This window comes from Arvicanthis niloticus, chromosome 3 (genome assembly GCF_011762505.2).
Source record: "Arvicanthis niloticus isolate mArvNil1 chromosome 3, mArvNil1.pat.X, whole genome shotgun sequence".
Classification (NCBI taxonomy): Eukaryota; Metazoa; Chordata; class Mammalia; order Rodentia; family Muridae; genus Arvicanthis; species Arvicanthis niloticus.
The window spans coordinates 44,033,135-44,045,924 of record NC_047660.1 but is presented as its reverse complement, the minus strand read 5'-3'; the positions used below and the strand labels follow the sequence as shown (position 1 = coordinate 44,045,924).

At 42.7% G+C, this 12,790-nt stretch overlaps 1 protein-coding gene across 1 annotated transcript in view; it reads left to right on the top strand.

The window, feature by feature from the left end:
- The first annotated feature begins 29 nt into the window (after positions 1-29).
- Nufip1 (nuclear FMR1 interacting protein 1) overlaps positions 30-12,790 on the top strand; it is a 31,732-nt gene continuing 18,971 nt past the window's right edge. The window contains exons 1-5 of the mRNA XM_034498131.2: positions 30-473; positions 1,077-1,159; positions 2,962-3,060; positions 3,753-3,815; positions 4,628-4,704. Of these exons, the coding sequence (XP_034354022.1) occupies positions 80-473; positions 1,077-1,159; positions 2,962-3,060; positions 3,753-3,815; positions 4,628-4,704 (716 nt within the window). The 5' untranslated portion in view covers positions 30-79. The remainder of the gene's footprint in view (positions 474-1,076; positions 1,160-2,961; positions 3,061-3,752; positions 3,816-4,627; positions 4,705-12,790) is intronic.

The following is a 12,790-nucleotide window of genomic DNA, read 5'->3' as shown; positions in this document are numbered from 1 at the left end:
TAGCCAGACTACCGTAACGGAAGTGACGCTTAATGTAAGTTCCACAATTGCTCTTTGGGCTCACTGCTTGCTAGGCGGCATGGCAGAGTCTTCTCCCACAGTGTGGCCTTCAGCCCCGGAGCTGACTCCCACGCCAGGGACTCCGAGCGAAGCTGCGCCGCCCCGGGATAGTTGGGTGTACTGGGCCATGCTGCCGCCGCCACCACCTCCTCTGTCGTCCCCGGTGGCGGGGTCGGAGCCCTGCGGGAAGGGACAGCCTCACGTGCAGCCCCAGCCTACCTCCGGAGCGCTTCCCCCGTTCGATGCTCAGATTCTTCCCGCGGCGCAGCCTCCTTTCGATGCCCAGGCCCCGCCGGATGGTCAACCTCAGTTCAGCGGGCAGCAGGCCTGGAATTACCAAGCCTCGACGCCTTGGTACTGGGGGTTGTCTCCTAATGGTTTCCCCACGTATCACACGTCCTACCACTCTCCGGGTAAGGTGCTGTTCTAGTGGTCCTCCTTTACTTTCTTTTCCTTTCCTCTCCCAACTTTCCCTTTTTATCTTGCAGCTTTGCAATGTATTTTTTGGAGGCTGGTAAGAGTATTCAAAATGTGTCTCATTAGCCTTCTCTCTACCTGCTCATTCAAAATGTATTAATTCAACCGAACTGTAAAACTGCGCGGGGGGTTGGGGGGTGGGAGGCTATTTACATAGCAGTTAACAAAACATTAAAAAATCCTTACCTTTTGGGAGCTTCCTATCTCCTCAGTGTAGGAAGACACGATGCAGGAGATAAAACTAGGTATTAGAAAGCAATGATTGTATGTATGCATTAGAAAGGGATTGATAGGGGGTGGAGAAATGTGTTGGGGATGAGACTCTCTTGCTCTTGCAGAGGACCAGAGCGCGGTTCTCAGCACCCACACTGTGCGGCTCCACTGCCTGTAACTCCAGCTTCAGAGGAGCCGATAAATGTCTTCTGGCCTCCAAGGCTACCATGCTACCTACACATTTTTTGTTTTTAATCTAAGAAAAAAGTGATTAATAAATAATTGTACGTTTGCAATCTTAATTGTAACTCTCTTCTCCATTTTAGTTACACAATCTTATTTTCCACAATCACATGATGCAAAATTCAGTGACTTCAGTTTGCCTCAAAACAGAAAACAGAAAAAGAAGGTAATTCTGAGATGATAAATGTGGCATTTTGAACTTCAGTGTCACTGCTTTGTATATTATGTTGTGGCTGTCAGTGTTCCACAGCAGTTTGAGACATGGGAAGCTTTACTAGGGTAGTGGTTTTAAGAAACGTAATTGTAAATAAATGGTGAAATTACAGAAAAGGAAAGAGAACATTAAAACTGTCTCGGTACACAGACATAGTAGAGGATTATGCTTACAAATAAGTGTGAATATTAAAACCGGTAAAGTTTAAAACCTGGGGGTTGAAGGACCGTTTCACAGGGATTGCAAATCAGATATGTTGCATATCAGATCTTTACAATTCATAACAGTAGTAATATTAGAATTATAAAGTAGTAACGAAAGTAATTTTGTGGTTGGGGAGTCACCATAACATGTGGCGTGTATTAAAAGGTTGCAGTGTTAGGAAGGTTGAGAACCACTATTCAAAAAACTATGAAGGTTGGGACTGACAGCTGGAATTTTAGGAGAAGACTGGAAGTCCCATGTTTTTCTAACTGAGTTAGAAGCACAAATTATAATGACAAATCTTTTATTTTTTATAATCTTGCTTTTTGCTGGTGGGAGGAGGGAGACAGGGTTTCTCTGTTTAACAGAGCCCAGGCTGTCTTGGACTCAATTTGTAGACCAGGTTCAGCCTGCCTCTGCCTCCCTACTAGTGCTGGGATTAAAGGTGAGAGCCCCCATGGGCGGCAGTCTTGCTGCTTTTTAGCCTAGAAGACTCTGTGATATAAAAGCAGAGCACCCCCTCCCCTTTTTCTTGTTAAACTCAAGCTATAATCTAATGTTTCTAATTTAGAAGAGTTTATATTTACCCAGGTTGTGTGCACGTCTTAAGTTCAGACAGGATTTATTATGCTATTAATGTTTTTGATTTTTCTGGTTCTAAGGTTTCTATCATTTCAATACTGGGGATTTGTCATTGTTATGAAAGCCTTTTTCCGTTTGTTTGTTTGTTTGTTTGTTTGCGTTTTTGTTTTTTTTGGGGGGGGGTTGAGACAGGGTGAAAGCCTTTTTCTTATTTTACATTTATTTTTGTTGGGGGTGGGTGTGTATGTGTGGAGTTATGAAAATAACTTACAGGTGTCAGTTATCCTACCATGTGGGTCCTGGGGATTGAACTCAGGTCCTAAGGCTTGGCAGCAGGTGATTTTAACCTCTGAGGCATCTCTCTGGCCTAGAAACCATTTTTTTTCAAATGAGAAATAATGCCTGGTTATATTTCACAAGCAAATGCTATGTTAAAATGGTTTTCTTTATTCTATCCTGAACCTAACTTACAGGCCAGGTGGCCTCCTCGTTGTTTAAGTCACACAATTAGCTTAGAGTAAGTTGACTAGTGTCTAGAACATGAAATTAGTGTTGTCTTACAGTGGAAACTATGTAACTCGTACTACACTAGTACAGTTTATCAATTAACAGTCCATTTAATGTTAACAGTAGCATAACATTAAAAAATGGAGATTATTTTCTGTATCGGTTTCCAGTATAGTAGTAACCTCTGTGAGATGCTTGATACTTCTAGAACTTGACAGGTGCTGCATCGAATCTTCATTAGGTCTCCAACTTGAAATCTATTTATTGTTTGCATTAGCTCTTTTTAGATTTAAATTTTGCTTATTGTGCCTGACTTTTGCTATATTGATAAAACAAATAAAGGTAGGCTTGCCACCCCAGGGATATGCTTTAAAACAAATCCAATATGTATTCTTGGAATAATTGTGTTTGGTTAACCAGAGGTTTCCCACCACAGTTTTACTGCTTCTTTTGCTTTGCAGAAAAGAAAGGAACCGGTTTTCCACTTTTTCTGTGACACCTGTGATCGTGGCTTTAAAAATCAAGAAAAGTATGACATACACATGTCTGAACATACAAAAGTAGGTTTTTCTGGTTGTTCTGAACTGCTCCAGGAATGGCCTTAATTTATATCTTTGGTAAAAGCGCCAAACTTGCTTTCCTCATGAGTTAGTTTTTATAGAAAGAAATGTTTGATAACTTGACACGTAGGGACAGTACCTGGGATTTGGGGTTTGGGGTGGGGAGCCCACTGCTTCATGGCGAGAAGGAACTATGGCAGCATTTGCATATGTGCCCCTCCATGTCAACATGGGAGGGAAGGGCTGTTCCTCCAGTGCAGTCACCCTGGGAGCCTCTGAGCTCCCGCCCTCTGCAGCTGTCTTGGCCTGCAGCTGTACCGTGTGATATGTCATAGCTTGCTGTCCTCTAAATAGTCCAGATACTAAATGGTTTTTAAAATGCTAAGTCATTTAGAATGCTTGTAAAGGTTTTGGTTTTGTTTTTCAAAGGGATTTCTTGTTTGGGATATATTCATTTTTAGGAATACCTGTCACTGTTGGGAATAAGGAACATTTTAGTTTCACTCAGACGGGGAGGTGAGATGGGTGGCTGTGCTGCTCATGGAGGATGCCAGTCCTTTCTAATGCAGCTCTGTTTTAGAGTGATCCTTGGCTCCTATGGCCTAATAATGAAGGAATGAGCTAGACACCAGCGTCTGGAGACCCCTGGTGGTGTGAATCATTTAAGTGTCCTTTTGTTGTTAAACTTTCAGTGCCCTGAAGTAGATTGCTCTTTTAGTGCACATGAGAAGATTGTCCAGTTCCATTGGAGAAATGTAAGTTCTTATGGCCTTTTTCACCCTTTTAAAATGTGTTCTCTGAGTATGCTAACAATTAGTAATATTCATGCAGGGCTTTGTACTTTGTAAGGAAGTTTCATAGATCTTACGCTATTTTAGTCTCAACCCATGCAAAATAGATAAATATTAGCTCCTCCTAACAAAATTAGAAAGAATAACTTGCCTGCTCAGAACTGATTCTTGCACTTCAAAGTTGTGTGCTGGTTTCCCCATACCATGGTTCTTACAATGATCTTGTCTATGGATGCTGGCAAGATGGCTCAGCAGTCAAGAGCGTGTACTGCCTTTCAGGAGACTCAAGTTCATTTCCTGTCACCTACATTGGACAGTAGACAACTGCCTGTACAGGATCCTGCTTTGGGGATCCAGTGTCCTGGTGTCTTGAGGGCATGCACATGTACACATGCACGCACATGCACATACATTAAAAAAAAAAAGCTTGAGAAAAATGATCAAGCCTATTAATTGCTTCAGCTGTCACCTTCAGGTTTTTTGTTTTTGTTTTTTTTTTTTGTTTTGTTTTGTTTTGGTAAGTTGGTCACTTGGGTACTTAATGTCAATTAAATGGGTTATGCATCTGTGTAATAAAAATTAAGGTGCTCTCCCCCATTGATAGCACTGTTCTAGCTACATGAGAAATGGTGCTTTTCCTTAAAGATAAGTTAGAGAGAGAATGATGGCTAGCTTATGGTATGTTCTGCTTGTAAGTTTAATGTTGAATGCAACGTCGCAGTTAGTTAAGCTCCTACAGCATGCTTCCTGATGTTCAGCAGGCTCTCTGCCCCTAGATGCACGCTCCTGGTATGAAGAAGATCAAGTTAGACACTCCAGAGGAGATTGCAAGGTGGAGGGAAGAACGGCGAAAGTGAGTATAGAATTGTGAACCAATAAATAACTTAATTTTACGGGGGCAAGACTGGGTGTTGCACCATAATGGCCAGGCTGCCATAATGGATATGAAAAGAGAAGTGTGGTCTTTATAACACTGTGGACATTCCACTGACAGTGACTGGGCTTCGTTTTGTGTTCTTCAATAGTGGTACATTGTGGCTGAGAGTAGTGTTAAGTTTAAAAATGAACATCTTTATTAGATAGTGACGTTCATTGAATTATTTTATATTGCTGATACTAAGAGAACTGTAAGTTAAATCGTATGAAGCTATTGAATGTAGTTTGGAGAGAGTTATAGAACTTTACATTTAAATAACAGATATACTACAAAGAGACTAGGGACTATGAAGAGAGTCTGTGCCGCCAGCTAAAGATAATGGGCTTCTAATACTTAAAGTGCACAGTACAGTGCTATGTTGATTTTTTGTGTGACCACATAGCTGAATGATGGCTTCTGCTATGCAGAATGAGTACAGCAGTGAAGAAGATGTACGCATGCTTACCTGTAGAAAGTGCAGGGACTCATTTCTGTAATTAATGTTTAAGACACGTGAGCCTTACTGTATAACTTGTGGCCTTATATTATATTAGCAGAGATGGCACAGTTGGTGTCTGGCTATGGTGTACGTGGGAAACATCTTCCTGAAACTCCATTTTACATCCTCTCACATGTTTGATCCGGTAACAGAGATTGGGGTTAGATTGATGGTGCACTTTGAGAATCAGTTAATTGTGTTAGTTTGTTTTCTGTTGCTTTGATAGAATACCCACAGGCAACTTAGGGAAGAAAGTTTAGTTTGGCTCATGGTTCCAGAGAGCTGGAGTCTATAATGGCAGAAATGGTGTGGTAGGCGGCAGGCAACTGCAGCAGGAAGCTGGCTGGTCACAGTGTGCTGGTAAAGCTGGAAACGGTGTGAGCTAGAAGTGGGGCGAGGCTATCACCCCTGCAGTCAGCCTCTTCAGACAGTGCCACAATTAGACCAAGCGTTTACATGCATGAGTCAATCAAGCCACCGTAGTACTGTTTTCTAGAACTAAACCAAGGGAGGCAGAGATACAACAGGTCATCATTCGCTTTAAATGTTTTATTTTATAGCATTGGGGTTGCACTTAAGGCCTTGCTCTAACTAGACAAACATTCTGCCACCATGCCACAGTCCCTAGCTGTTTTAATTTTTAAAAAATGTTTTTTAATTATTATTTTACGTGTCTGACTGTTTTCCTGGTATGTATGTCTGTACCACATGTGTGTCTGAGGAGGCCAGAAGGCGGCATTGGACCCCCTGGAACTGGAGTTAGCAATGGTTGTGAGCCACCATGTATTTGCTGGGAATTGCAGGGTTTGGAAATCCCACAGCACCAATACTGAAGGTGGTTCCCTGCTAGCTGGGATAGAAATGACCTGTTGGATACTAGCTTTTCTCTGCAGTAGTCGGATGAGTTGGAGGCTGCTAGTATAGTTGAGTGGTGCTAGTTTCCTTTGTAAACGTTGACTTCTTTTGAGGGATGTGAAGTGACGGTCCATCCGTAGCTCTGATGGTTGCCCCTCTGGTCTTCACGTGAGCCTCTTCTGCATCTGTGCCCCATTGTTCTGTTCCTCCTTCACCTGGCGGAATCTCAGCCCTGGCGGGCTCTCTAAGTTCTCTTCAGAAGCCACACAGTTGTGATGTACTCTGCAGGTGAACATCACATCTCACTTGAGGACTGACTTGACTAGTGAGAATCTCAGTGGTTTTTTGGTTCTCCTGTGGTAGAGAATGAGATGTTTATTCTGTGGTTGTTACTCTGTTATACAGGTGACCTGTTGTACAATTAAGACATTTGCCAAACTCATTTTCTTTCAGCTAAAGTGTTGAAACTCTTAGAATACCAATACTCGGGATTTCTACATTATTTCAGAGCTTTTGGTTTGGGTAGACTTTCTGTCTGTCACATGGCCTTTTAGACCCTTTGACAACTTTGTGGGGTTTTTTGTTGCAGTTTTTTCTTTCTGTTTTTCTGTTTTAAGACACTCTTACTAAATAACCCTGGCTACTGGAACTCACTATGTAGACTAGACTAGTCTCCAACTTATGTCAACCCTCCTGCCTCTGTTTCCCAAGTATTGGGATCACGAGCTTATGTCACCAGGCAGGGCTGAACTCCTCACTTGTTTTGTCATGATCCTGCTTCTGTCTCAGAAGTGGGCCTTCTCTATCCCTGAAGTCCTGCATACTGACTCAGCCACCAGATTCCTGCCTCTTTTGAGGTCTTTACAGGAAAGCCTTTGGCCATCTTTAAATACTGTGCCATGTCCAGTATTGTCCCATTTTGGAGAGCTATTCTGCATTTTGTGTTCTTGCATAAGTTAATTATTGGACTAGTAAGGACATCTTTTCCATGGTTGTGTATGTCACCTAGTGCCATAGGTAGAAGTGGTGTGTGTGTGTGTGATATATGTAAATGGGGCTTGAAATTATCTGTCTGTCTGTTTTAATCTTTGGAGGCAGGATTTCTCTATATAGCCTTGGTTGTCCTGGAACTCACTCTGTAGACCAGGCTAGCCTCCAATTCAGAGATCTGCCTGCCTCTGCCATCCAAGTGCTGGGATTAAAGGCATGTGCCACCATCACCCAGCTTTGAAATTATTTTTACTACAGATATAGTTTCTTTTTGATACACAAGAAGAAAGTACTTAGAAAAACCTTACAGTCTTATATTTGTGAGTCACATTTTGAGCAATACCTTCATTTTAGAGAAGTCAAATGTGTTGCACTGATTCATAGTTGTGGTTTGAAATCAATAATGTATCTGATTTTTAAACTTCTGTGATTTTGTTCTTTTTTAAAAAGGGTGTATGTGAGAGACAGAGAGAGACAGAGAGACAGAGAGTTCTCTCCTACCATGCTACTATGTGGGTTCCTGAGATAGAATTCAGATTGTCAGTCTTGGCAAGTGCATTTATCCTCTGAGACATCCAGTTGGCTCACTGCTGTGGTTTTTAATGAGATTCTCATCACCAAGACAGTCTATTTAAAAGCCTGCATTCTTAAGTGGCTTTTCTCTCCATGGAGGTGAACTTTGCCCCCTTGTGGACCAACCATACAGCAAGTAATTCAAGGAAAAACACATCTGGTGGAACCAGCGATTTTCAAGGCTAACAGGAAATTTTAGACCATGTGTAATGGAAACTGTGTCCTTTACCAGTTTCTTGGTAATATTTATCTTGAAGGTTAGAGGTAAACATTTTTTTAACTTCGTGTACATTTTTATTTATTTATTTGTGTGTCTGTATGTGGGTGTGGGCATGCCAAGCCAAGTGTGTATGGATCCAGGTCAGAGGGCAACTTAGAAGTTGGTTCTGTTTTTCCACCATGTATGTTCCAGGAATTGAGCTCAGGTCATGAGACCTGGCCACAGGTAGTTATCAGCTGAGCCTTCTCATAAGCAGGTATTTTGTAATTGAGAAGTTAAACATTTTGCTGTTTATAGCTAAGATCTCCAAAGCCAGAGACTTACTCTGACGGGAAATAGTAAACAAATAAATATATGAGATACCTAGAAAGCCATGTGCAATTGAAATACTAACGGTATTACTGTGAGGATAATACTGCTTAGCCAAAGCGTTCTTTAATTAGTCAAGAGGAGGCTTTGGAAAGCAGCACATGAATTTGTTTGGGAGGGCTTGCTGTGAGGAGCCACCTACCCGCCTTCCTCCATGCCAAGGGTATAATACACATAGCAAGTACCCTTTTAAACACTGTTATATGGACACCATCATAAGTAGACATAGACGGTGTCCTATCTTGCCTCGCCCAGTTAAATCATGCCTTCTCCTACCATTTAGCAATCGCTGATCTGTTCTGTCAAATCACATAAGTGACATCATGCAACATGTAGACTTTTGAGGTTCAGAAGTCATGCACTTTCATTCTCATTTCGGAGTATTTTTCTGTTCCATTGTATGACTATATCAATCACAGTGGTTTCTTCATTTCCCACTTGAGAGTGGATTCAAGTGTTTGGCATTGATAAAGCCTCCATAAACACTCGTGTGTGAGTTTGTGCTTTGAATATAGACATCCCTTGCTTTACACGTCCCTTGTATTTGCATTGGATAAGTGCCCGGAAGTGGTGTTGGGTGGTCATCTAGTGAGTATATACTTCACTGCAAAGGAAACTGACAAACCTTATTGGAGAGAGGTTTGAACTCAAGCTGCGCTGGTTGGCCAGGGGAAGCATTCACAGGGAAGAGTTTGCCTGAAGGGGTCTACATCAGTTAACCATGCACTCCAGACAACAGAGAGAGCAGTAGTTGCCTCTGTGTCTTACTTGAGAGTGGCCCATCCTTCCTAGTGTAGAACAAGTTCAAGGCACTGTTGCTGCTGTGGGCACCAGTGGGGAAACTGTTACTGCTCTTCAGTGCCTTGTTCTGGTTTTGCCTGACAAGGTTCATATCTGTTCTCATATTACTCCTACACTCTAAACAGATAACAAAGGAACATAGCCTAGTGTTAGCTTCTCATAGGAAAGCACTAGGTGTGCTTCGGCCTTAACTCTTTCCACGCAGACCTCATTATCTAGAAGTAGATTGCTTTTGTGGGAGTGGACTTGGAATGTCCCCTAAACAAAATTGCCAAGAAGGAGAATGTGCAGCTGTTTCTTACTGTGCATGGTGACACAATTTTAAGTTGATTGTGTTTCAAAACTATGAGTGAAATTCATAGGCAGCCCCTACTCTCTTGAATAAAGGAGGGCTGGAACAAGATTTTCCATGCTTTCTGGTGATGGTCCTCACGTAGAACAGGTGTATCTGGTTCTGGTTTTCAGAGTAGATTGCACGTATTCAGTGGCCATCATCAGATGTGCTGGAAGAGGAATAGGTGCAAGATGCTGAGTGCTGAAGTGGAGCTAGGAACTGTGAGCCTGACGAGTGCCAGACACGACACTCGAGTGGCAGTTTGGGGTGTTTTTTTTTTTTTTTTTTTTTATACCTGCGATGTTAAGTGTTCTAGAAGTATCTCTGGCACCTTTTAATTCTTCTGAGGTTCTTTCATGTCCCTTCACATACTCAGGAGTGTTGGTGACATACTCGTTAGCTGGATAGAAAATGAGGTGTGGGCTGTATGTCTGTAGTCCTGGCGTCCAGGAGCCTGGGGTGGAATGTCTGACCTTGTGCTGCTCTCCCTGTAAACAGATAAAGCAAGGCCTTTTTAGAAAGGGACCGTGGGTGGGTCGGCAGGAAGGAAAGGATGTGGGAAATATTTTCTTTATTTTGGTTCATTTGATAAATTTATAAGACATGCACTCTAATAAATTATATTTCTAGGTATCCTCCATTTATTTTATCTACATTTTTAAATATGTATTTTTAAAGAACTGAAAGATTTTTAGATTTACTTTATGTGTGTCTGGGTGGTTTGCCTGCATGCATGTTGTTGCCACTTGCATCCCTAGTGCCTAGGGAGGCCAGATGAGGATGTTGAAGCCCCAGGAACTGGAGTTACAGTAGGTTATGAGCCACTAGGTGAATGTCTTTAAATTCTCATTGTGTATATGCATATAACATAATGTTTCACACGCAGATTCCTCATACAAGCGTTTATTTTACATTGCTTCACTCTCAGTTTTTGAAGAGTGTACCCTAAAAGGAGTGAATTCCACGTTGGTACAACAAAATGCTTTTTATTTGGAAGGTTACTGTTGTGAAAGCTGCTCTTCTGGAGGAAGCCAGTGTGTGCTTTGACACTCTAGAGTGTTAACATCTGTGTAGCCATTCTGCTAGAAAACTTATGAAAGAGACCCTGGACTCAGGATTTAAAGCTGGAAGAAAAATGATATCCCTTCATCTTTATTTTATTTTTCAGACTAATCAAAGTTGGAGGGCCCACTGTATTTAAAAACTGAAGCTTCCTCCAAGTTAGGGGAGGAAAAAAGGCGATTGTTAATTCCTGAGCTGTGAGGCAGTGTATAAAGAAGACCCTGTCTCCCAGGGCAGATGGCCACTAGGTGGAGCTATTCTCTTTCCGTCATTGCCCAGCTCTGCTGTTCCCAGCTCAGACTTGAGTTCCCTGTCTGCCTCTTAATAATGTTATATGTTTCTGACGTTCAGAAAGACTTTGAAATTAAAATACAGTGGCATCAGCTTGTGTTAGAGCGGTTTTGTATTGAGAGAAAAGAGCAATTGTGCTCTATATAGAATAGGCCTATGAGAAAAAGTCAGTAAAGGGTAGCTGGGAAAATATTGGCTCACTGTGCAGAGGACGCAGTTGGCACAGTTTCACCCAGTAGGGGGCTTCATTCAATAAGGACATCACTGGAGACCTAGGATAGGCAGAGCCATGTCAGAGGCAAGGGGCACAAGGACAGGAGACAGAAAGGAGACAGAAAGGATGGTGTCAGGACAAATCCACTTGGGATAGTGAGGGAAACAAGGACAGGGAGAAAGGGTGATTATAGGGTTAAAGAAAACAGAGGAGGGCATTGAAAGTCTCACCTTGCACAGTGCTGTCCTACAGCAGGAGACACTGCACTAAGTCACACTTGCACAGAGCTGCATGCACTAAGACACGACCGATTGTTTCTCTCAGTAACATTTGTATGTTTTTCACATGTACTGTAGGACGCTAAACTGCACCCTTTGCATGGAAGGCGTTGAGTAGCTCTGAGCTTAGCGCCTAGCCACCACAGGGCCTGTGGGCATCATCACACACTTCTTCCCCTCCTCCCTGAAGGCTGTTCTCTAAGTACCTCTCATCTTTTACAGGCTGCCATGCGGTGACAATACTGGGAATTTGGTTTCTTTAAACAATGCAAAGAGCCCACAAAGTAGCCAGGGCCAGCTCCACTGCCACAGTTCCTCTGTCTCCTACAGAGAGAGACTTTGCTTTCCTCCCTCCTAATCATCTTGGAGTTTCTTCTGAGCCCCTCCAAAGTTGACTTTTCCTCAGCATTGCTTTTCCACCAAGCTGACAAGTGTCGGGGAAGAGGTCATACTCATCCACTTTGAGAAGCCTTAAGTCATGCCTGCTTTTCTCGAGTGTCTGTCTGCTGTGACTGCTGTCTGTACATGGCTAGGTACATGCTTGGCACTGTCCTTACTGAAACCCACTGCCTTTCCCCATTCGCTCACCACTCTCCAAAGCCCTTTCAGTCTTCTCTCCAGACTGTGGGATAACTGACTCATAGTTGTCACTGTGAGTGCTCCCTCCACGAGCTAGTAATGCAGATGGGTGTGTTAGCTTAGTGCTACTGACAGTCAGAGACAGGGCATGTGCGTGTAAGCATTCTCCCTCTGAGCTACATCCCCAGTCCAGATAGATGTTTAACAGAAGGTAAGGAAGAAGAAGTGGCAGAAGTTTAGTTGGTGTTTCTGACGTTCACCAGCCTGAGTGGTGAGAGCTGTATTCCCTCCTTCATGCCTCCTATACCATGCAGTTTTATGTCTCTCATTGTCCAGTTTTAGGCATCTTCTTACATCCTGTGCCAAGAAATGGATTTATTTACTCTCATTCATATTGATGTAAATGCCTAGAATTCTTCTCCTCCTCTTTTTTTTTTTTTTTTTTTTTTTTAAGACAGGGTATCTCTCTATACCCCCAGCTGTCTCTGTCTTGGAACTCACTGTGTCGTAGACCAAGCTGGCCTCAAAATCAGAGATCTGTCTGCCTCTGCATCCTGAGTGGTGAGGTTAAAGGCGTGTGCCACTATGTCCAGCAAAGTGGTTTATTTTATGTGTATGAATGATTTTGTTTGCATGTATGTCTCTGCACCACGTATGTGCCTGTTGCCCAGAGAGGTCAGAAGAGGGTGTTGAGTTCCCTGAAAATGGAGTTATAGAAGTTGTGAGCCACTAGGTAGGTGTTGGGAATTGACCCTGGGTCCTTTGAAGACCGGGTCAATGCTCTTAACCACTAAGCCATCTCCCAGCTCTTTAGAACTTTTCTGTGGTTTGCTGTCACCTGTTGGATTGAGTACAACATTGTGGGTTGAGCCTCCTTTGGTAACTGAGTTGCCTGTAGTTCATTTATGTTTCATATACAGTAACTCTCTGGTGGTGGTAGCCAATCTCTCTGCGATCT